A 25,130-nucleotide genomic window follows, 5' to 3' on the forward strand; every position below is an offset into this window, starting at 1 on the left:
TGTTTTCATACAGAACCTATAGTTAACATAATACATGATGCATTATTCATGCATCAACACTAAAGTGATATGATAATAATCAAATATGTCTAATAATGTAAAATTCCTCATTCTGAATACATTTACCTTTGTCACTTACATTTGAGTATATTTACACCATTGTATTTCAACCTTTGCTTAAGTAAATCATCTGAATATTTCTTCCACCACAGGTTACAGTATGTCTGTGACAGTTTTTTTGTAAAGTCACCTCTCATTCCTTGAACTTTATCTGCGCTGGTTTTCACTTGATGTGCTGGAGAAAGTTAGTGCTACATCCTGGGCCCTTTTAAAAGAATAAGATTACCTGAAATGAAATAAATATACTTTGTACCAAGTTCCTGTTTGTCCTCAAACAAATGTTACCCAAATGGTACCCTAAACTGTTTATTCCACTTACAACAGCAAGGAAGTCAAGTAAAATGTGTGTGTTACTTGTGTATCTAATATTGACGCTTTCTGATAGTTCTATATTTCCACTACATTTCAGGGGGAAATAACGCTCCTTTTAATTCCACCACATTATTTTGACAGCTACTGGTTACATTGCAGAATCACACTAAACATATGATCAGCTACACTCAGCTGCCAGTGTTTTTGACAGACGTTTTAGATAGTCCTGTGAAACAACTTGTTATACAAGCATGTATCAGCATTTCAACATCTGAGTGTGCAAAATGGTCAAACGATATTTCTTTAATGAAAAGCTTTTGACCTTGTTAAAGTGACAAATAGAGTTTAGGTCTGAGTCTAAAATCCCTCCCACATCTGTAACCTGTGTTGTCTTAATCTGTTTGGACAGAGGCTTTTCGTTTTTTACTTTACCCCCGACAAGTGGAGGCTCTGTTTTCTGCTCCTTTAGTTTTACGTTTGTTTCACTCACACTCAGTGCGGCAGGTAGGTCATTTTGGCATAACAGAGACATACAGTTGTGTATTATCTGTGTAACAGTGATATCTGACATTATGATGAGTAATAATGTCGCCCAGAGGGAGAAAGCATAAAGAAAATAGAAAAATGTCTGTGACACAAAAACTCACTACATTTCTATTTAAAAAAATAAATCCCATCCATCCATTTCTTACAGAATCTCACAGCCACATTATCAGGGTTCAAAGTTCAAGGTTCAGTGTTGAGCTTTATTGTTATTATACAATATTGGATTGCACAATGTAACGCAGTTGTAGCCAACTATATATGACACACACTCAGGCTGAAATTGTTTTGGGAAGGTGTTGAATCAGCTTTATTGTCACTCTGGAGGCTGCAGTTTGTGGTGCTGTTGCACTGCCTTGTGTTAGACATGTTACTGACATTTTGTCCAACCCAAATGTATCAACAGTGGCTGAATAAATATTAGAAATCCCTCTCATGATATCACACTATTAAACTAGCAACCAAAATACTGAATACTATGTGAAGTATTTAATAGCTTCCCCTTCACCAGCTATAACATTAAAATGCTACGTTCACCTTAGAGTACATTTTGCTTGACGTACTATTGCTCCTCCACTTGTAAGGAAGTATTATTATTTTAGGCCTATGTTATTGCTTCTTTCACTTAAATAAGGAACCAGAATATGTACAGAATGCACCATAAAGCTTTTGCCCTACAAACCTTCTATTGAATATTTTCTCCATGCTTCCTCTAAACTCGCAGGATGTGGGCAGTGTTGATTTTTTTCACTTAACAAAATACTGTATCACCAGCACATTAAAAGTCATGAGAGCGACCACAGAAAGATCACTGTGGGAGAAATTATTCGGTCTGGAGGGTTCGAACAAAAGGGGACTTTGTTGCAACTTATAGCAGCGAGGACGTAGGAAGGAACAAAACTCAAACTGAGCAAAGCACATACTGATAAAATACAGCTCAATCTCCACTTCAACCATTAGTATCATAGTCATGTTTCAATGTGCTAGAAGTGTTTCCTCATGTGATGACATTAGTGTACGCCGATAATGTACTCTAATAAGAACATGGTCACTGTGCCATCTTGCTGCAATGTACTAATTGTAATTCAACAGAAACAAGGTTGTGTCTAGATGGTAATGATTTATGACTCTTGCACTTGATATGTGCTTCTTTTTTTTTTACATTGTGCATTGTTTGTCATTGTGTCCTGCTTACTATAACCATAACGTACACCTAAACCTAACCAGACCCCAAAACCTAACCATAATCCTAAACATAAACATAAACCTAAGCCTAGTCCTGTGGGAGTTTCACAGATGTGGGGTTACCATCTAGACAGCACCCATAAACAAGTCTAGAGCTATGCAAGCAGCTCTGTGAGGCTGTTAGTAAAGCTGTAGACTTGCTAATGAGAGCATGCTAACATGTTAACATGCAGATGTATAGCAGATAGTTCTGACCCGATATGAAGCTGAATAAAAACCAAGGAGAGACTAAAAGTTGTTACATTTCAACCTGAGGGGGACTTAAATGTTTGTACTGAATTTGATAATTTGATAATTGATTCTTAATTTAGGACCAAAGTGGTGGACCGACCGATACTGCCACCACTAAAACCATGATGTTAGCATGACAACATGAGTATAAATGACACAGAACACGTTGAAGTGAATAAAAGTTACATAAAGTTAGCATTTAATCTTCAACAACTGCTTCGACTTCATTATTTACCGCTACTGTACATCACCAGACTAAAATAATCGTTGTCCAAAATGGAGGCAAAAAAACCTGGCAGCATGGCGACTGGAGGACTTGTTGAGATGCATGACCTCATGCAGTGGATGCTGGAAAACAATCCAGTATTAATTTGTATAAGCAGCTGTGACTGTTGCAATACTGACAAAAAAGAAATACCCTCATACTTCATTGTCTTTGATAAATATGCTTTTCATATGTACAGAAACATGAGACACACGACTAGTCTATGTTAAATAAATACAACTAGTTCAACATTAGACAGATCAGACTATTCTAATACAATTAAGATTATCATCAATAGTCATTGCAGTATTTACAGTACATTACAGTTGATGGTATGATTGTGCTTGATAATGACACTACACAGCTACAGGCGACACCATTCCCATTTCCTGCTGAGAGTAGAGAGAGCTCAATGGGAATGAGTACAAGTAGATCAACTCCAACAACACATCGTAAAATGGTTTGATTTTTGTAAACAGAGTCAGAACAGAGACAGTAGATGATACAAACCTTTAAACATGCACATGACATGTTCATAGCCTGATGACAGATACAGTGTTTTCAATATGAGGGCAACATTTCGATTTTTCCTTCGTCAGCTTCTGAATAAACATATAAATAAAAACATGCTAAAAATTGGAACTATGTTGAATTGCACCAAATAAAATTTAAATAAACAAATAGATACAATGAAACACAGAGGACTCAAACCGCAGACACACGTGTGGATTAACTGTTCAACTATGGAGCACATTTGAGACGCCGACTGTACACTGCTACATGCAACTTGGAGCCCTCGTAGATGGTAAAAAAAACATTCAACATATTTATACTCATTAATTTAATTTTGCCATGTTAACACATTTGAAAGTAAATTCTCCTGTAAATGCGAATGTGATGAACAGCATCTACAAGTTAAAAATGAATGATTGTCACTGAAAAGTAATTAAGGCAAATCATACATACATACGTATGCAGCATCTGGCCGACATAGAAAAGTGCTTTGTAAATATTTGTTCACCATACGGTTTGTATACATCAAATTTTGTGGCTCACCACATCTTTTTCATGGTAAAGCACTTGTTTTAGCTCTTTTAATGTATGTTCCTTGAAATACTATTCATGTGTTAAGGTTCATTTTGGGAAATACACGCTTTTGATCTCTAGCAGAGAGTTAGACAACAAGACTGATACCACTCATATAAACGTCGGTTAAATATGAAGGCACAGCCAGCAGCCAGTTAGCTTAGCATAAAGACTGAAAACAGGGGGAGCACTTAGCCCAAATGTATAAATTCCAATTAAAGAGTAACTTTAAGACTAAAAACAAAAAAGAAAAGAAAAAAGAATTTAAGAATAAAGACGGCATGTTGGGGCTTTATGGGGAGTCATGTGAGGGACTATTTGTTGGCTGGGCACAGTGACTTCCTGGGGTCCTGTCATCATCTGTCCATAAAATCTTAAATTGTCGTTTTCATGCTTACAGCTTATAAATAGATTGAAGGAATAAGAAATAATACTTTGTGAGTTTTAGAGGTGCTTTAGGTGGTTTGTTATCATTTGATGCAGCCAGGCTAGCTTGTTTGCTTTTGTCTCCAGCCTTTGTGCTAAGCTAAGCTAACCAGCTGCTGGCTGTAGCTTCATATCTTAGACAGACAGGAGAGTGGTATCCATCATCTCATTTGACTCTTTGCCAATAAGCGAATATGCTTATTTCCCAAATTTTAACTATTCTCATTTCTATTTAGCATACTCATGGATATTACTGCTACAGCCTTCCTCGTTCTGACCAGTAGCTTATGGTGGCTAATGCTAGCAAATGTTAGTGAGCTATTGCTATATTATGGATGTTCCTGCTCAGTTTTACGACTTAATGACTGCCCTGCTCTGTTTCTCTAAATACTATTATCCTGGAGTCGTCACTTAAATGTGGTCTATTTCACAGCAGACATTTGATTCGTCATAGCTGGAAAAGCAGAGCTGTTACTAATAATAACTAATCATAATTGCTAATAAGGTATGATTCTGTGCCGTGACAATGTGAGTGAACCAGCATGAACAATACCAGGACCCTAAAACTGATGCAGCAAAATGGAACTCAGCCATCACTAATTTTATCAGCACTGGTGATTTTCTTGCTGTGACATGTCGAAATGCCTTCTGTGACACTATGATTACTGTAAGTGGGCGCACTTTAATGTCAGATTTCCTCACACGAAAATGACTTCTTTTGTTATTTATTTGCTTGGCTCGTAAATTCTTCAGGACACTGTCACCCTGCAAGATGAGGTAGTACAAAAGTACAAAAGCAAAATGGTCGGGTTTTTAACAAGGGAAGACTGTCATAAGATGAACATGAATATAAATAGTCATGATATAAATATCATGGGCAGCTGTTGAAACAAAGAGGAAAAAGTCAAGAACAAAAGAGTAATGGAAGCAGACCTCAAGAGACAAAAGTAAACCGACATGCAAATTCCTGAAAAAAATGACCTGACATGATAATAAAAGCATTTTGTAGGTGAAAACAAGCTTACTTATCACATCAACTATCTCACAAAAAACTCCTTCGAATTGGCAGATAACAAAAGCGATCACTCTAACGCTGATTTACTTAAAACATATGAACCTCCGCTTAGTTCATGCCCCCATTTACTGTATCTGTTACTATATCTTGAAAAGCTGTTTACAGATGACCATGCAGTTATTCTGACATTTTTAACTCATCAAAACATGATGATCACTGTTTTCGGCCGTCCTGCTGTCCGCGTGGCTTCTCCTGACTACAGCCACATGTTCTTTTCACCTCGTCGCTCACAAACAAACCTCATTAACCAGGCACAGTTCAGACACTCGCTCTGTTGCTCCTGCAGTCTGGCAAACTGCAACGAGCAAAGTCCAGAGACAAGTGGGTGCAGCGGCTCCGTCCTCGCGGCTGCAGAGGCCTAGTGAAAGTTACTGACATGACACTTGACGTCATCTAAGCTCAGGACCGTTCCCTGGTCGTTGTTGTTGTTGTGCTTGTGCTTCTTATCGGAGCAGCGACACAGCTTGTGCTTTATCACCTGAGAGGATATAAAACAGAGGCAGTCACCACAATCGTCCTGCCATTTTTGCCTCAACAATGATCGCAGGAAAAGAGAGACAACATGCATGGTTTCTGATCAAAGATTTTAGAATATACTATGGTCAAATCTCTATAAACCATTTTATTTTCCATATTATATAGTGTTTATTCACTTAACTCTGCCATTATATTTTATGTAAGCTTTATGTCCACATGCTGTATCTAAGCATTTTCCACTGCTAGGAAGAAAATACTATGGTGGCACTATGGTCTTCTTTGTCTGTTAGTGTTTTGTTGGCCTACATATAGTCAAATTTAAACACATTCAGTCTAAGAGAAGGAACCACTAGGAATATTACACACAGTCTCAGAAAAATACATGACCTCATGACATGACCTCAGTGTCCCCGATGGCAGCTACAGCTCTGTATCAAGTAAACACCACAGGATTATTCTTCTATCTACTCTCTCTCCTGAACACGTCTCACCTCATAAAGGTAGTCAAATAGCTCCAGAATAGTGAGTATGCTTGCCCCAATAAAAAGTCCCATCTGACCACCGATGTCACCTGGAATAGGAAGATTAAAACTTATGAAAAACATCCTCTACTATGGTCACCACAGTGTTTAATGGAAGTCAACAGATCTGTACCTAACAGTCCAGCCACTTCGTAAGCCTTCTTCTGCTCAATGGTTTCATAGTTGAGGGCCTCAAAGAAGATGTCTAACACCAGGATGTTCTCCCTGAGAAGACAAACAAGCAAGTCAGAACATTGATATTCACCTTTAGTGAAGGCTAATATATAGCAACATTTAATGAATGCTTTATTACACATTATAATGTGGTTGTACGTAGATTTAAATGTTTATTATTGTATTTTTTTCAACAACATAACAACACTCTGTGGGCGTCCAGTGGTGGAGGCTGGTGTGCAAACTGTGAATGACAATATAGTAAAACACAGTTGTTCTGTCTTCACAGGAGAAGTTGTACACATAAAAAAAGGTGCTTCTTCAGAGGTTCTTTGGGGAGGAAGACGTGCTTTATAGCGCCACTGCATAAAAAGAATCTCATAAGCCTCTATATGGTTCTTTAGAGGTTCTTACTGGTTCTCCTTCTTAGTTTTGTTTAGTTGGGGAAAGGTTTTCATTTGACAAAGGAGCTATGAAGCACATTTAAAGATCAGTACTATACGGCACCAGCAGTGGTTCCCCTGTGATCACGAGCCAAAGAACAACAGTTATTGATAATTTTTAAAATAGCTTTGCACTATTAGTGTGTTCCTTTTTGTTTTATAGATAACACATATATGTGCATTTTTGCTTTTTCTTTTTTATGTAACGCAAATATCTTCTATAGATTTTTGATTGCATGTGAAAATAAAATTAATAATTAAACACATTGAGTGTGGTTGCTCCATACTTAATATACTGCTCAGATTTGTTGTATTTCTTTGCGAGATATTTAGCAGAGGCCTTGCTGGGGATCTTGACGAAGGACAGCTCTTTGCTGTATCTGGTCATGTTGCACGGCGTCTCACACACACAGAAATCGTTGTCTCTTTCCACCAGGAAGTCTGGACAGAAGAAAACCAGAGCTCAGCATGACCTTTTTAGCAGAGACACCGGCTGTGCCTTAAAGATGTCACGGGATGATGATGTGTGTGTGTGTGAGTGTGCTTTTGTATCAGTTCCTTAAATATTTAGACACGTGGACAAAGCCTTTTTCTTACCAAGCGCTGGGTCAGCACATTCTTTGTACAGCTCCGGGGTACAGTAGGGAGCATCGCCTGCAGCCAAAGCAACACACGCTCACATCAATTACATTTTCTTTGTTTTCCTTCTTTGAAGTGACTGCAGTAATTTTTCACTGCAGCATCATTGATGTAACTCTGATCCAACACTCAGTAAGAGAGGTTTCCTACCAGGCATGTGCACCATGCGACAGTTGCAGTTGTCCACCAGGTAACGCGTCTCACAGTCGATGCGACAGGCTGTGATGCTGTAACTGTCAAAGAAGTCTGAGTCCATGGCCGTCACCTTACAGTCTCCCCAGGGTGGGGGAAGATATATCAGCTGCAACAAACACAAACAACACATCACTTCTTATACACAAGCAGCTCCCACAGTTATAAGGAGTATCACTTTTTAGTATATTATGTATGTCCGCATGATTCAAAAGCAGGATGCTGACAGTTATAGAAGAATAAATAATGCAAATACAAGAATCAAACAGCTAAATCACATTTGGTTTGATTCTATATCTGTATTTAGATGAGTGATTTAAAGGATAATTCTAGTTTAATACAACTTGCTTCTTATCTTCCCAGTTTGGACAACCATTCCTATCAGTAATAATAACTGTATTCACCAAGTTAAGTGCTGACATCACTTTGGGCAAAGTGTTAATGTGTGGAGCTCAGCTGGAAGTGATGTCATCTATGCCCTTCACACCAATGTGGCACTTGAATCAAAATGCGATGGCAGTTCTGGGGTTGGTGTTTCTTATGTCACCATGTTTCTGTCAATCTAATCTGATCACACCACACGCTGTCCTGATGAGGCAGATTGATTGCCTTTCTGAGTGTTAAACTCATAACAAACGATTATCGCCCTGTAGCTGTATGCCTCCAGTCAGTCAGTCTAACCAGTCAAGTTGCTGTTTTACATCCAAAGTCAGTATCCAAACAAATGTGAAATATGCTCACAGTCTCCCCATCTGCTCCTGAGTTATGGCGTTGGATAACGGCCAGAAAACTGGTCCTGCATATTATGATGTTGACCTTTGACATTTCTGACACAAAATGTCATCACTTCATCATTTTAGCCTATCAGGCATTTGTGTTAAGTTTTGTTTTAATTAGTGTGTGAATGCTTATGTTGAGTCCAAGTGGACGTTTGTGCCAAATCTGCAGAAATTCACTAAAGGTCCTCCTGAGATACTCCTGTTCACAAGAATGGGAAAGACGTCTGTACATAAGAACAGGCGGACAATGTGAAAACACAAAGCATCCAGCTGTGGCTGAAGAATAACTACGGATGCTTGTTTTTACAAACAGACTTGATTGTTGCTTATTTAGCTACGAGCTAAAGAGAAAAAACAAGATTGAAAGGGGCTTTAACAAATGCCACAACCATAAAGATGATTAAAGTGCTACAGTTCGTACCCTCTGTTCCTGGCAGGAAACAAACGTCTGAAACCCGGGCGCCACGCCAAACCCGAGCTGGTCAATGAAGGACGGCTCGTCCTGACTGTGGATCTGAACTTTCACCCCGGCTTCAAATGACGTCTCATCTGGAGGAATCATAGGACGTGGTATCAAAGCAGCACGCAGTGAAAATGTGTTTTACTGATGAACCCAGACAGACAGAAGAGGTTTTGTCTGAGTTTCACACTTCAAGGTTTTAACACACCAGCATACAAACCACCCACACACCTGCCCACACACCTACTGTTGGAGTGTGACAGATAACTAGATCTGCCAGACGCTGAATGAAGTGAATGATGCCCCCCTCCCCCTCACCTGTTTCTCCCCAGACAGGCAGGTATTCGTCCTGCTGAATGTCCAGCATGAGCTCGAGTCCATTACCCATACCTCCCTTGGTGGTGATGAGGGGAGGGTGTCCATCATCGCCGGCGTTGAAAGTGTAACACTTTCCGTAGCGAGTGAAGACCTGAGAGACACATGAGAGATGTTTTCTCAAACATACAGCTGTAGAAAACTGCAAAAGGTTTCTTAACAATGCTTTTCCACTGGGGGTCAGTGTTTGATTTAACTTCTAGTGTGTGTGCGTGTGTGTGTATGCAAACGTGTGTGTGTCCGACAGAAATAGTGTGAGAGAAAAGGAGCATGTGTGATATAGAGAGAAAGAGGCGAGAGAGAGAAAAGAGAAAAGCGGGGAAGGAGGTCTTCCCGTGGGTTTGTGGGTTACACAATCAACCCAGTGAGGTAATGGAGACTGGCAGACTGGTGACTTAACATTCCCTCACATTGCTCTTTATTGCACTTATAATGGACCTGATGTTACCATGGAGACCAAGCATCGCAGCCAGAAAGACTGTAGCCTTAATTTTTTAAGGAAAGCCAAGGCACAGATGTTAGATTGAAGCTGTGTGAGATATCAGCAAAAGCACGCACGACATGTTTAAACAGCCGTGACTGCACGATAGCAAATAGATGGAAACACATCAATATGGGGGTTTCTTTGGCAAAGAGTTAATCTTGTATTAGAGTGTTTAGTGTTGTATGAATCATATAGCCCATGCAGGAAGAGTGAGTGAGCGGGTGGAAGAGCAGGGAGCAACCGAGAGCAAGGATGCAAAGTGAAAGAGACAGAGAAGGAGAAAGAAAGAGGGGGAGAGGGGGGGAGTTAGCTGCTAATGCTTGGAGCAGGCTATTGTTCAGCGTTATGGCACAGAATGACATATCTATGATTAGAAAGAACAAACTAACCACGTAATTGTTGAGAAAGAGTTTGGGTCCTGCCAAGGGCAGTTTAAACATTTCAGCCATCTATCAAGTCAGCAAGAGACGGCTGGTTGAAGAAACAGACATCAATCTGAGTGACATTCAGGCATTCTAAGGCAAATGAAAAGTACAGCAAGCCACAAGCAAAATGCATGCACACAGTTGGACTCATATTGACCGAGCCGAAGAGAGTGTTTCTTTCATGTGAACAAGACCAAAGAGTCTACAGCCAAGCTAGTAGCTCTGTGAGCGTAATCAGACCAGTGATGCTTCAGCTAAGTGCTGACATCACCATGCTCACATCCTCACAATGCTAACATGCTGATGTTTAACATGTTCACCATCTTAGCTTAGTTTGTTTGCAAACAAAGTGAAATATTGATCTGATGCTGGTGGAAGATCAAAAGTCAGAGGATCATCAGAATGATTGCAGTTCATCTTGAGCGGGATATGAATGTATGTACCAAAGGTCCCGGCAATCCAATCAATAGATGATGTCAAATCTAATTTTTTTTAAAGATTGAAAAAAAGATTTTTTAAAGGTTCTCTATTCGGTTTCACAGCATCTCAGACCAAAACAAATGTGCCACTGCACAACATTTCATAGCAATCCATTTTATAATTGTTGAGATAGTTCAGTCTGGACCCAAGCGGTGGAACGACTAACCAACTGATCGACATCATCGTCCCTAAAAATCATCCAGTAAACACAGCCTTGTTTAAACTACCCAACCTCTCTTTTCCAGTCTACCTTCATCACGCTGCTGCAGGTGGCCTTCACTGAACATTTATTCACTCTTATTGATAGCAGACTCTGTGAACCCTGCTGAACATCTGTAAGAGCTAGCCTAGCTGGAAGAAAGGCTCTGCCCTCTCTCCACAAATGAAAGCGTAAATGTGTCAGAGCATACTGTGGCTGCACTTACTGTACTTCATAAATGAATCATTGCATAAACGTTAAATCCATGTGTGTTATGTCCACCAGTGTCTTGATCAATACACAGAGGTGAGGCAATGCCAGGAAACAGTCGCTTCTCTGCATTTTATGGAATAGTTGATGTTGGGACAAGGGTGGTAGGAACTAAAACATCAGTGTCTGCACAGCATGCATACTGTGGCTGCGTGTTCGGCTTGTTAAGATGAATGAATAAATTATTGTGCACATGTGAAAAAGGTTTTTTTTCCAGCAGAAATCATATGGACCATAAGGGGAGACAAGTGCTATGACAAAGAGCGATTCAGTTCACTTATTAATAGTGCTCGCTTTTACATGTTCTGGCCACTGTTAAGAAACTCAAAAAAACCAAAAAAAATCAAAACAATCCTTTTTTTCCTCCGAATTTAATACATTACTCACTGACTGCAGTTTACATAGGCTATAATCTTCAGAGCTCTGTGATCAATAAAGCTGTCACTCACATACAATTTCCTGTGAATTGAAAAGCACTCAACAGAGCTCTGCTGTAATTAATCATTGTGCACATAATTATGCGTATCTGTTCTCAGAGCCACCTCCTATTTCCAAAGAATCTCTAAATCCATTTAGCGCGGTCTCCAGTCTGTGAGCTGCTAAAAGACGTCTCAGCAGGCTAAGTTCAATCCATTAGTGCTCTGTTGTTTTATGGGAATGTTTTCAAAGACTTTACAGCCATCTTGGTTAAGTGCAAACACTTTTACTGGTATTATGCCACACTCTTAAACAGCTATCACTGGGAAAATGCTATTTAAATGCTACAGCGAGCAGACAGCAGCCCACGGTGACCAGCACTCAAATGCATTCACGTGTAGTAGGTAGTATAATTCAGGATTGACATCAGACAAGTAAAAGAAGCAATCAAGGCCAGAATTGAATACCCCATTTGCACACATATATATATATATATATATATATATATATATATATATATATATATATATGTATATGTATATATATATATGTATCTATCTATCTATACATACATACATACATATATATACATATATACATATCTATCTATCTATCTATCTATCTATCTATCTATCTATCTATCTATCTATCTATCTATCTATCTATCTATATAGATATATATATATATACACTGTAGTAGTACTAAGCACTTACATGCACATACATGCTTACATACTCTTATGCATGTGTATATATATGTATGTGTGTATATATGTGTGTGTGTGTATATATATACATACACACACACACACACACACACACACACACACACACACACACACACACACACACACACATATATATAAGATATATATGATGACTACAAATATAAAGAATGTGGATGTAATTTGATCAACTTCAAGGTCTGTCTCATAAACAGCAATAGAGACTTTGTTCATTTTTTTTGTAGCATAGAGAGAAATTTCAGATTGCTTGATGATTGCGCCTAAGCCCTTGATTAAATCTTGTCGCTCATAGCCTATGGGAAGGTGGGCGTAAGGCTAGAGAGCGCCTTGTACTTTTACAGTCTCTCTATAGATGTTTACATTAAATATTAAGCTGATTTTATGCCGCCAAAGACCAGGGAGCTTGCCTCTCCCCAGTACTGCCAACATGCCCTAATGGCGTTCTAGGTCGCCCACGATATAACATCACATCTGTACAAAATCACCACTACATGACTGAACTGCTAATTTTCTTGGTATTGGCTGCAGGACTGTTTAGGCACAGACAACATCTTGTTGTCCAGCCGCAGGAGTCCACATCGTGGTCCAATGACCAACTAATAACAACTCTATTTTACAGAATGCACTAAATATTGGTGAAAGATAGATTTTGGTAGTTTGAGGTCTCGTGATTTACATTTTAAATGCTGACGGGTACGTCAAATCCTTCAGGAGACTGACCCCAACAGCTGATCTCTGTCAGGCTGCCCTTAGACACAGTACAGCTTTACCTAAATGCTAATGTCAGTATGCTAACATGCCAACAATGACACTGATAAAATGTTTTACATATCATGTTCACCATCTTAGCTTAGCATGCTACATGCTAAGCTAAAGGTTTTGATAAAGGTCACTAAACACAAAGTTCAGCAGAGATTGCTAAATGTTTTGTAAGTATTTGGTCATAAGCTTAAGAATTATTAATTGTTCAAAGTGAAAGACAGTGAAATGAAATATACATTTTCCAAGTTCTAATCTTATGTCCAGTCAGTTTCTGTTTGTGTTGAACAGCACAGGGACATGATGCAGCGCCTGCTCTTCCTCTCTCATCTCCATCACCTTCTCTCTGCCTATTTGTCAGGCTCCTCATTGTAACATGACCACACAGGAGCTCTTCATCAGATGATGTCTGGGGATGAATGCAGGTGAACTACAAGCTCCACTAATAAGGTGCTCTAGTTACCTGTATCACACTTCGCTTGGATTCAGCTGCCTGTGCGGTTTCCTCAAGTTGTCACATAATCAAAGAACTATCGTGCTGAGAAAAGTTTTTGTAGTAAAGACAAGATCACCTACTTCACCATCACACACACACACACACACACACACACACACACATACACACACACAATCCAATTTAAAACAATTTAAGAGACATGTCACTTAAAGCATTGCTGCCCCTAGTTGCTATCATGGCCAAAAAAAGAATGATTATTCAGGCAGCTTACAGTGTGTGTCAAAACCAAAACAAATGAGCTGGTTCTGTGAAGCTGACATTTCACACACTGGTGATTGTTGATATTAGGGTCTGATCACTAATGTTTTCTGCACAAAGGTAAAAATAATTCAGGAATAAAAACATCAGAGCCAAACTATGGCTCTGCTCTGTTTGGTATTGAATGTCTAGGCGACTCGCCACATTAATAACCAGTCTTGGGTTGAAAAGAGAGCCACTCCAAAGACAAAACAAACTATAGGCAAGAGATTTAAAGCCAGCGGCACAGTGTGCGTGTGTAGTGTATGTGTGTGTGTGTGTGTCTGGGTGAGATAATGATGCCCTGAACATGGAATCAGACCCAGAGTCACTGGTTGTCAAAATAAAGAAGTCAAGATGAGAGGCCAATAAGAACAGGCAGAGGTGAACCGCAGAGGCTCCTGGGGAGTATGGATAACTAAAAGGGTCCACACAGAAACTCTTTTTCTTAATTAGAGAGAGAAGACCAGAGGCTGCTCACGCCAACAAAACACGACTGAGATACCGGCTGCATGGAGGCTTTTCATCTTTGTGATCAGAGAAGTGACGAGTGACTGCTTTACATTCATATCTAATATGTATTTTTAGCTGTCTTGTGTGCTCCTCCTAAAAAAGGTACTATACGTTTTTATAGATTTTTTAAAATACTTTTTAATGTATGTAAATTGGATATCACCTCATATATTAACTTGATGTTTGTGCAGCTTTTAAATCACGATGGTTGAGGGCTCGGTGGACGATGTCGTCGTCCATTGTCCCAAACCCAAAATAGAGTACAATCAAGAGATCACCAAGATATTACAGTTCTTTCAATACTGATTCAGACATATAAATAAAAATCACAAATGTCAATCAATAAAATCATTAGGATTCATTATCTGGTGACCATGAATTTCATGGCATGGCCAATCTGGAAGGCCACACCACTAGTAAAATAAAAGGACAAGAACATTTTGTAAAACACCTGGAGTTTTTAGTACATGTTCCCCAGCAGGAGTGAATAGTAAATTTGTCTGGGATTATTTTTGGGGGTTAGCTATAAGAAGCTTTAACTACACAGGTCATACTTAGTGGTTGACAATTCCGGTCTTTTCATGGGATTCGGTGAATGCTTCACCCAATATCTGAGCACTTTTCTGCAGGACTGTACAGAGGCTTTTTTTTTTATGAAGGTCAAACTCAGAATAATGAGTGAGAATTGATCATGCAAATCGAGACCATCGTGTCCAGTGCATTGACACCTTGGGGCGGTGCAGACTGGAGGGCAGGGCCGTGTAATGATCACCTTAATCGGTTGGGACAGCCATTCCTCCTTATTGACAATAGAGGAGAAAACAGGGGACAAGAGCTGTTAGTCAAAACTTTCTTTTTGTGTGTGAGGGATATTAGTGTGTATCTGAAATCAGTTTAAATATCAGAATTCAATATTTCTAGGAAGCCATCATCAGTCTCTAGCCTACCTCACCTGCTGCTTTTTAGATGAAAGAGCAGAAAAACCTCCTCCACTGTCGTGAGGGGAATTTTCATCCATCATATGTGGAATTTTAACCACCAGCTCCCACACAACAAAATTATTCCCTTCCCTCCTGTTTCCTTCCTCCCTGGTCTGCATTGCTCTTCCCTCGTTCCCTTGTGTCTCCTGAACTATGATGTGCTTTCCCCCGTGGTCTCTTCTCCATCTCCTGCTGCACTTCCCCACCCGCCCCTGCTTCATTTGATGAATATTTCACAGGCCAGTAGAGACACTACTCCCCCTCTCATCCTATTCCCAGACACTGTCCGTGCTCTCAGTACCTATCACCTTCAGAGACGATAGCATCATAGCGCCGGGGAAGGGGCACCTCAAGAGACCGGAGGAGAGTGGGTGGGTGGGGGCGGTGGGATATCGTATGAAGAAAAATGGAAGTGTGTATTCACTTAAGTTATATATGCCTCAGAGTGCTGCCTCTATCTAAAAATCAGGACTGAGCTGACCTTAGCACATCACAGCCTGATAAAGAGAGCTTGTTAAATCAGCCAGGTGTTAAAATACATGGCAGCAGGTAAGAGAAGGTGAAAACGTTGTTTATAACCTGTATTATGTCCAGTGGTGGAAGTGTTCAGATACTTCAGAGTAAAAGTACCTCGACAACACATTAAGAACACAAAATGCTCCAATCAGAGAATATAATATGATAAATAATCAATGATAATACTGATATTAGATACAGAAGTTTTAACAGCAAAAGTAAAAGGCCTCATTCTGCAGAAAAATGGCCCTGCGACTGATGGGTCAGGTAGATTAGTCAAAGAGGTTGGGAATGGCTATTTTAATAATTTAATTATGTGTATTTTATAAAATGATCATATGCTCTTTATAAATGTAAAATCTGAAAAACAACTAGAAACTTAAAAACAAATGCAAATAAATGCAGTGGAGTAAAAAGTATTGTATTTCCTTCTGCAATGTAATGGAGAAGAAGTATAAAGTAGCAGAAAATGGAAATACACACACAGCCCTTTAACAATAAGTTCCAATATTGAGGAGCTAATTACTTTGTAAATGGTCAATAAATCATTTACCAATTTCTGGAAAGAGGTATACTCTTTCCAGAAATTGGTAAATGATTTATTGACCATTTACGAAGTAATTAGCTGCAACTTATAAACCGTTTGGATCTAAAATGATTAGACATCATCAGAAAATTAATCTGGAACTATTTTGATGATCATAAAATCCTCCTCCACAGTTGTGATGGGAATTTTCATCATCATATGAGGGATTTTAACCACCAGCTCCCACATAACAAAATTTTTTTCTTTCCCTCCTTTTTCCTTCCTTTGTGTCTCCTGAGCTATACTGTTCTTGCTCCTCTGGACTTGGTTCAAGTTAGTTCAAGCTATATTTGAAGCAAGAGTGCAAAAAGAAAATGAAAATGAAATCTCTAATTCCAGCCTATGAAATGTGGATTTGCTGTTTTTCTCACTGCTCTAGTAACTTCAACATCTTTAGGTTTTAATCTGGTCAGACAAAACAACACATCTGAGGACGTCCCCTTAGGTTCTGGGAAACTGTGATGAGCATTTTTCACTATTTTTGGCCTTTTATTCACCAAATGATTAGTCAAGAAATCAAGATAAATAGCAGCCTGATTAATAAACAATGAAAATAATCTAATAATATTAGAAAGCGGCACTAACTCTCCACATCAATCACATGGATGTGGTGCACTGGGATCCAAATCGGCAGAGAATTACAGAGCGACGCTTCCTGAGGAAAACAGGAGATTCACAACAAAACAACATAAATGATCAAGCAGACGCAGCCGAGCCTGCAAGCCACTATCTGTCTCTGCGGACAATTAATTGTTGGTTTAATGCAATCCCTGGTCTGTATGGTGGATGGACCTGCAGTGGCACCACACACTGAGAGGAAATAGCGCCCCGAGGGAAGGTTCCCTGTAATTCCTCCCACCTCTGTCTGCTATTCAACAAAATGAAGAGAGACGGGAATGTGTGTTGAATGGCCGCGCTAAATAACAACTAAAAAATGTTGCTTTAAAAATCCCCCGTTGCAGAAGCTTCTTGGTGAATAATGAAAATGGTGTTGTGAATTTAGATGGGAAACATAAATGTCTTAGAGTTGTCAGTTCACATTCATTCAGAGCTGTTCAATTTTCTATAGAGGCTCATGCAGTTAACAGACACCCTCTTATTCTCCCCCAAGTGAACAAAAGTAGAGGGAAATGAGATTGTAAATGGCTGCTTGGAGGACTGTGACATTCTCTATCAGTCAGTGATTCAAGGCGGTTATACAGTACATTTTATGATATAATTATATTAGATTAAATTAAATAGGTATATGGCAGCCTAATAGTTCTTGCAATGCTTGCAAATTGTGACAAGAACATTAATCTCAGCATGGTCACCCCCTCCCTTTCTCCCCTCTCCATCCCTTGTGCCGAACCTTGCAGCAGATCCATATGGGATGTTAAAACCTCCCCTGCCTGCCTTTCCCCTGCATGTCGCAATCATCACCGTCGCCTACAAATCTCCCGCATGGCCGCTTGTGCCAGCCATGTGCAGAACCCACGCTCGCTCTCTGCTCTGAGAGAAATGCCAGGCGGGCAGACAGGCCATCAAAGCAGCACTATCACTGCGCTATCACTCCAGTGTGCACCGCCCTCACATTGCACACAGCTGAGTAAACATTGGGGGATAAACAGCCCCGGGTCAAGTCACAGGGGCAGAGGCCTTACTACAGCTGGGGTGCTTTAAGTGGTAGACAGCAGGGTTAACTAGGATTAAATCCTCATGTTTCAAGTGCAAAGGCGGTGTCTCTATCTGTCTGTCTGTCTGTCTGTCTGTCTGTCTAAAACAGCGTTTTAAACAAATAGTCGATAATGACAGATGTTAATAGCACCAAATGAAGAATGAACATGAGACATGATAACAGAACATGGTATCAGTGAGGCGAACATGAAGATGACTGCTGGCCCAGAGACCAAAAAAAAAAAGAAATTCTAATAGACCAGACCTGATATTGTGGCTGAGCATAAGGAAAGTCCATGCAAAGGAGTCTGACACAAAGAAAACTTCTCCTCAGCTTCTCTGAACTTGCCTTCAGGCTCCACAGTGCTTCCCTGACAGCAGCAGAGAGAGAGAAGAGGCCATAGTTGGGGAGGCTGGTGTCCTTTACAGTTTCCTGCTTTTGTCCTGTTCCTGCAGCCCGGATGGTGCACTGTGTTATCAACAAAATGTATGAAATTTTCATTAATGAATAAAAACTAATTGATTATATGAAAGATGGAGAAATGAACTAATTATTTTTTAATGCAAAGTGTCATTCAGTGATCTGTATGCATCTGCAGAATCACACACTGTAGCCTTTAGCTTCTGATCAGTAAAAGGGTTTCCTCCATCGCCCACAATATCTCTTACATCTCCACACATCACAGGAGATCTCTGTCAGTAATGTTATCTGACGTTCTGGACCAGCTCTCGGTAGAAACTAAACAGAGACCAAGTTAGACAAGAAGCAGCAGCAAAACAGCCGAGAAAAACGACAAACAAATACAATACAGTCCAGGAGGGCTGTATCGAAGAGTTCGAACCTTTGGAGCTTCGCTCATAATGGTGAATGCTGCACAGCTTTTATTTCATTTTCATTCTTTGGCAAATCTTTTCATTCAATTTCAAGCGATGAGAATGATTGTGACACTTTCAGTTAATTAAATTGGCCCAGGGGTGGCTGTTTGGGGCTCAGTGCACCGTTCAGCGGGGTATGGCATTATATAAATATAATGTTACTGTATTCATGCACGATTAGCACTGAAGTTAGCATCCAAAGCACAGCTAATTTGTTGCTACTTCGAAGTTGAAGATAACTGAACTCTGAGCTGAGCAGCAACAACCCATGGAGACAGCTTTAGTTAATCTCAGCAAAATGTCGCAGAACAAGAATGAGAAAAACTACATACTCCTCTGGTGACACAGTGAGTTGAAGCTCTGCTGTATTCCAGATAGTGTATTTATGTATATTTATTTAAACTGAGGCTTTTGTTTTATGATATCATCATAGTCAGACATTCAAAGTTTAATTCAAATACCTCCAATTGAAGCTTGAATGTCACATTATCAAGTACTGTGGATGTAACATTAATGTTATTTTCAGTCGGCTATTTTGACTGTTGCTATAGGAAGGAATGAGTGACTCCTACGATTACTGTTCCTGTAGATGTTCCCTAAAGAAATATGGAAGGAAGGCGCCCCCGTGGCTTCCTGATCAGATGCCTGAACCACCTCCTCTGGCTCCTTTCAACAAGACTTAGAGCTCCTCCAGACACCTGAGCCCCCTACCCAGCCTTTAAGGATGAGGCAAGCCACCCTGTGGAGGAAACTCTTTTCAGCCGTTTGTATCTGCGATCTCATGCCTTCAGTCACTACCCAGAGCTCATTAACATATCGTAGGTGAGAGTTGTAACATAAAACGAGAGATAAATCGAAAGCTTTGCCTTCTGGCTCGGCTCCCTCTACTGTTTTCCAGAGAACCATGGCCTCGGACTTTCATCTTGACGGCTTCACATTCGACTACACTGTACACCAGAGCCCAGATGGATCTCTATGAAAGTGCAGCGTAATGATGACGGGTCACTCTGGGTGAGCTTAAATTAGTCTGCAGAGTGAGATGATTGCCTGTCTGTCTACCTGCAGAGTGACACAGGTTTAACTCTGAATCACACGTGATTAGTTGTATTGGGTGGTGATGATATACTTGTTGCTCACAATGGGTAGATGTTGATTGGTGGGTACATTATGTGCTTGTGTGTCACTCTGTGTGTCATTGTGTGTGTGTGTGTGTGTGTGTGTGTGTGTGTGTGTGTGTGTATGTGTGTGTGTGATCATTTCAATATTTAAATTTGTGTGGATGTCTCCTTGGTGCATGTCTAATAATATGCAATTTCTAACAATGAGCTGTAATCACCTTCCAGCAGGATGGATGGAAAATTCATTTAGAAAAGCCAACACGCTGTCACTGAGAATTTCACTTGACACCTGACTTGAACTCTGTAATGGCCCCAGAAGGCTCTCGAAATTGCATGTTTCACTTTGCACGTTCATTCTGGCGTTTCTCATAATTTACTCTGACTTAAATCGATACCTTCTTCACCTGCTTAATGAAATTGCGTATCATGCTTAAGTTAGTTTTAATTACTTTTTTCCCCTCTGAAGTGGGACAAAATCAAGTCCACAACCACTTTCCTCACAGTGTTGCCGAAGTGCAGCTATTGCCATTGTGCTTTACAAAATGGACACCTCACACGGAGGAAAGCTGGGGATCCTGTGGAACAGTTGGACAGCTTCCTAGAAAAAAGTCTACATAAATAAGTAAGAGATGGTATGTTCTGTGGTGAGAGGAGAACTGCAAGTAAGAACGAACATATGGAAATATGTCAGAGGGTAACGGTGCACACACATGCAAAGATGCACAATGGGGACACGCTGACGGATGATGCTTGACATACACGCATCTTCATTCTCTCTGAATATCCCTGGAAATACACACACACACACACACACACACACACACACACACACACACACACACACACACACACACACACACACACAGTCCAGTTGCACAATAGAGTACTCATAGATTTATTTTAGGAATTGCTCCATGATTCACCATCTGAGTGGTTGTAATAAAGCAGCTGAAGTCCTCAGGGGGATGAGCTGAGACCAGCTCCAACAGTAGACCTACCCCGGGATGGAAGCTGGACTCGAGGAAGAGTCATTGCAGTCAGCCCCGAGCTTTTGTTTACTGGCCAATTTGATCACTGGGGACTGCATCCCATCAGAGGAGAAGGAGGAAATTCTCACCCTCATTAGTAAGAAAACATCAAAAGACAGATAGAGGCGCTTCTGGGGCATGCTCTCCTGCTAGAGAAGAGCACCTCTCCGCTTCTCTACAGCTAACAAACCCCTCTTTCATCAACTGTCTTTCATTTTGCTATTCCCAAAATACCACCAGGCGAAGGTGGGACGATCTTCAATTAATGAATGCATTCATTACAGGGACTCCTGTCACTTTTTGGTGCAGTTTAGAGGGCGGGAAACCTGTCAGGAGGGAAAAAGGGCCCTGCAGCTCTTCCCCTGGAGTGAATCTCCTCCGTGTGACAAATTTCACACTCTGCTGAGAGAAATCCGCTGAGGCTTTAGATTTCCCAGCCTGTCACATGCTGTTGCTGAATACCAAGAGATTAATTCATTGCGCAGATGGTGCATGTAAGCAACTCTGACTCCTAAACACGCAGCGATCACGGCATCACTACCTGCCCAATCTCAAAGTGACAATAAGGAAAATTCAAGCTGGCAGGCAAGATAACAGACACACACACACAAAGGTAAACCTGTCGAGCAAAATATCCAGTTTGTCAAATGAGTCCTATATAATATACAGATCGCATGGCCACGAAAGGGTTGGGTCAAACTAATTTAACATCCTCAAGGTATAATTAAATTCATGAAAATTGCTTGTAAGACGGCAATGTGAAAACAATGTGAAAGCAGTCCTCGTAGAGATGAACCCACGGAGAATTATCACTCTACTCTGCAGACTCTGCAGAGTAGTAGTTTAGAGTTTAGCTGTCCGGCCGTCGCCCTGCTTGGAACTGTCTCATCTACTGCATGAAAGACAGTCCCAGACAGTTCCACAGAAAGGTTTGGGGAAGTGATGGTGGTGTGCTGCTCTTTCACTTCAGATACAGCATAAATCTCACCTTTGTGTCCCTTGTCGAAGTTTGTTTTTGACTTATGGCCCTTGACGGAGAAAGAACCCTCTACACCTGCAGTTTTCACAAACTGCCACGTAGCAGTGAATGTTTTTTTGCCCTCTGGCCTTGGGGCAGTAATGAGGACATTACATTTTGGCAAAAGAAGACACCATATTAGAAAAGTTACTGTCTGCTATGCAGTGGATGAGCTAGTCCCGAACAGGGAAAGTCTGCTGTCACTGAAAAAGCTCTAAAAACCCACTGTACACTATCTACTATGCACCAAGCAGCAAGCAATTAGCTTAGGGGACGCCAAATATAAAAATTTGGATGAAATTTTCTAGCTGATATATTTCTAATATTTAACTAACTATCCTCACATTTTGTTCTCTTTCTTCACTTTTGAGACAGAAATTCATGTAAAACAACAAGTTATATAGAAATTGTTAATACGTTTATATGTAAAAAAAAAAAAAAAAGTTGAAGGCTAAATCAAAATGTTGAATCTAAATCCAAATGGTAAACATTAAATCCAAATGTAAAATGTTAGATTTAAATGCTAAGCCAAAATCTAAATCTGTATATGTAAAGTCACTGAATGTGATGCTATGTAATGTGCCCTGGCAAATGTGTGACCGTGGATCAGTAGGTCAGTTACTGAACATTTAGATTTAACATTAATGTTTTTTTGTTTTTTTTTACATATAATCATATTGATGGTGGAGACCAAAGCAGAGCTAAAAGAGAATGAATAATGGACTTAAATCAACCAGGTGTCACTGATGTGTCAGTAGATAATATCATGTTCACAACTTATTTCAGCTGCTCCCAAGTGGCCAAATAAATCAATCAGTAAAGGTTTAAATGTAGTATGTTTGGCACAAACATCCACATGAACTTGAACATGAATTAAAATTAATTAAAAACCAATCTTACCCTCAGTTCAGTTTAGGCTGCCCTAGGAGCTATAATGCTGGGGGAACTGCAGTACACTGAGCCCTATCTTCTCTCATATCACTTAGTCACCCAGTGTGTTCAGTGCAATTCACCCTGTGTCCCTTTTCCCCACTCCCTTTGGGGGGAGTGGCTACTGTTTCAGCTGCAGCTGCCAGTGGTCCAGAAACAACTGGACCTGTACTGACAGCTGTTCATCTGTGCCCTGTCCTGACCTACTAACTGGATACCTTCCTCACCCATCCCCTCTCATCAGCCATTGGATGTGCGTCTGTCCAAGGCTACAGCCTGTCCGTCCTTGGGAGCTGGATCTCTCCTTCATTGTGGTGCTCCCGGAGGTTTCTCTTTTCCCACTGGGTTTTTTGAGTTTTTCCTTCCCGAAGAAGGAGGGTCATAAAGGGCAGGTGATGCCTCGGACTGATCCATTGGCCTCATCGACTGTTGGACTCTTTATTAGATTGTTTGTTTGCTTACATTTCTTGTTTATTTCAATGAACTCTGTAAAGCACTGTGAGACAACTCTGTTGTGATATTGGGCTATACAAATAAATTGAATTGAATTGAATTGAATTGAATTGAACTCAAAGAGTCAAGGTTGGTCAAAGGTCGAGGTAACTGTCACCTCGCAAAACATGATTTTGGCCATAACTCAAAAATGTATACGCTAATTATGACACCATTTGACACAAATGTCTAATTGGATAAATGATTCACAAGGTCAAAGGTCAACTTCACTGTTACGTAATGTTAGTGTTCTACAAAAACACCTTTCTGGTCGTTATTCAGCGCCGTAACTCAGGAAAAGAAGACGAGACCATATTTCACATTTGGTCAGATACTGAATTAGTAATAGTAACAGAAATCTTGGCTCTGGACAGACATGGATGTAAACAGCAGCTTCACTAATTGGTGGAGGCATACAACCACGAGGCAGTAATTCTAGTTTTAATACTTAACTGCAGTTGCCGCCATCATTAAACAGCATAAAACTATGTGCCCTGTCTCTTATGAGTTCTCTATCAGTTGAATAGCAAAGCCATGAGCAGTCTAATTAAAGACATCGTGTTTTTCACAGAAGCCGCGCTCACGCAACAGTCAAACTATATGAGGAGATAAGTTTGAAAAGTCTTTGGGTGAATGTTTCTTCTTTGTAGAGATACAACAGTAGCCTACATATCCATACCCTCTGGCCAGCTGCCATCTTTTACTAATTCTCTTTGTAGAAAAAACATGTTTTACTGTTGGACTTTAAGGAGGAATGAGCCATTAGTTTTTGTGATGTGCAGTGTTTCAAAGAATCAATCCTTTTTTATTTGCCTCACGCTGTGTGTGTTTCTTTGGCTGGTCGGATGGATGTGAGATGTGTGTGTGTGTCAGGAGGGCAGAGGGTGTGTTTACTGTGAGGACTCTGAACACGCTCGGAGAAATAATCACTCTGAGCGGTGGATTTGGCCTCCCTGCTGTGTCCTGTCAGAGAAAGAAGGACAGCAGGCAATGACACAAGCACCACAGCAAACAAATACTTCATAGATACAAAATACAAACATACACACACGCAGACTGTAGTTCAACTGAAATTACATCTATTCATCCCTTTTTGAAGTAAAAAAACAAGGTCAATATTTCTATTGTAATATTTTTTTTATTATTCTAAGGAAGAAAAAAGGAGTTTTGGGGAAACATCAGAAATGCTCCTTTTTCTCTCTGCTGTCTTGGGTGTGTGTTGGTGTCTGTGTTTGATTGACAGCAGCTGGCAGGCTGAGCTCCGGTACTGGTAGCGGGGAAATGAGAGACAAAGTAAACAAATTTGTTCTAGACGGTGTGCTGTACTGAAGAGTGAGGACCACACCAGCATTTATTTATTACAATTTATGCAAAAATAGGGGGCGCCCTTATGAAATAAATAAATATACAATATAAATATCTCCCTTTTGACCTTTTTTTTTCTTAAACACAGGACATGTGATTTATCGAGCAGATATCAGGAATCTGGAACCTGTATTGTCATTATACAAAAGTACAAC

General features: G+C 40.2%; 1 protein-coding gene across 1 annotated transcript in view; it reads right to left on the reverse strand.

Annotated features, from left to right (window-relative positions):
* Positions 1 to 5,661: 5,661 nt before the first annotated feature.
* LOC139209834 (acid-sensing ion channel 1-like) overlaps positions 5,662 to 25,130 on the reverse strand; it is a 45,029-nt gene continuing 25,560 nt past the window's right edge. Inside the window, exons 3-10 of the mRNA XM_070839703.1 lie at positions 9,307 to 9,457; positions 8,950 to 9,077; positions 7,708 to 7,858; positions 7,516 to 7,572; positions 7,206 to 7,359; positions 6,435 to 6,526; positions 6,272 to 6,351; positions 5,662 to 5,781 (exon numbers count right to left, since the gene is read on the reverse strand). Coding sequence (XP_070695804.1) covers positions 5,662 to 5,781; positions 6,272 to 6,351; positions 6,435 to 6,526; positions 7,206 to 7,359; positions 7,516 to 7,572; positions 7,708 to 7,858; positions 8,950 to 9,077; positions 9,307 to 9,457 — 933 coding nt within the window. The remainder of the gene's footprint in view (positions 5,782 to 6,271; positions 6,352 to 6,434; positions 6,527 to 7,205; positions 7,360 to 7,515; positions 7,573 to 7,707; positions 7,859 to 8,949; positions 9,078 to 9,306; positions 9,458 to 25,130) is intronic.

Source organism: Pempheris klunzingeri, chromosome 11, assembly GCF_042242105.1.
Source record: "Pempheris klunzingeri isolate RE-2024b chromosome 11, fPemKlu1.hap1, whole genome shotgun sequence".
NCBI lineage: Eukaryota > Metazoa > Chordata > Actinopteri > Acropomatiformes > Pempheridae > Pempheris > Pempheris klunzingeri.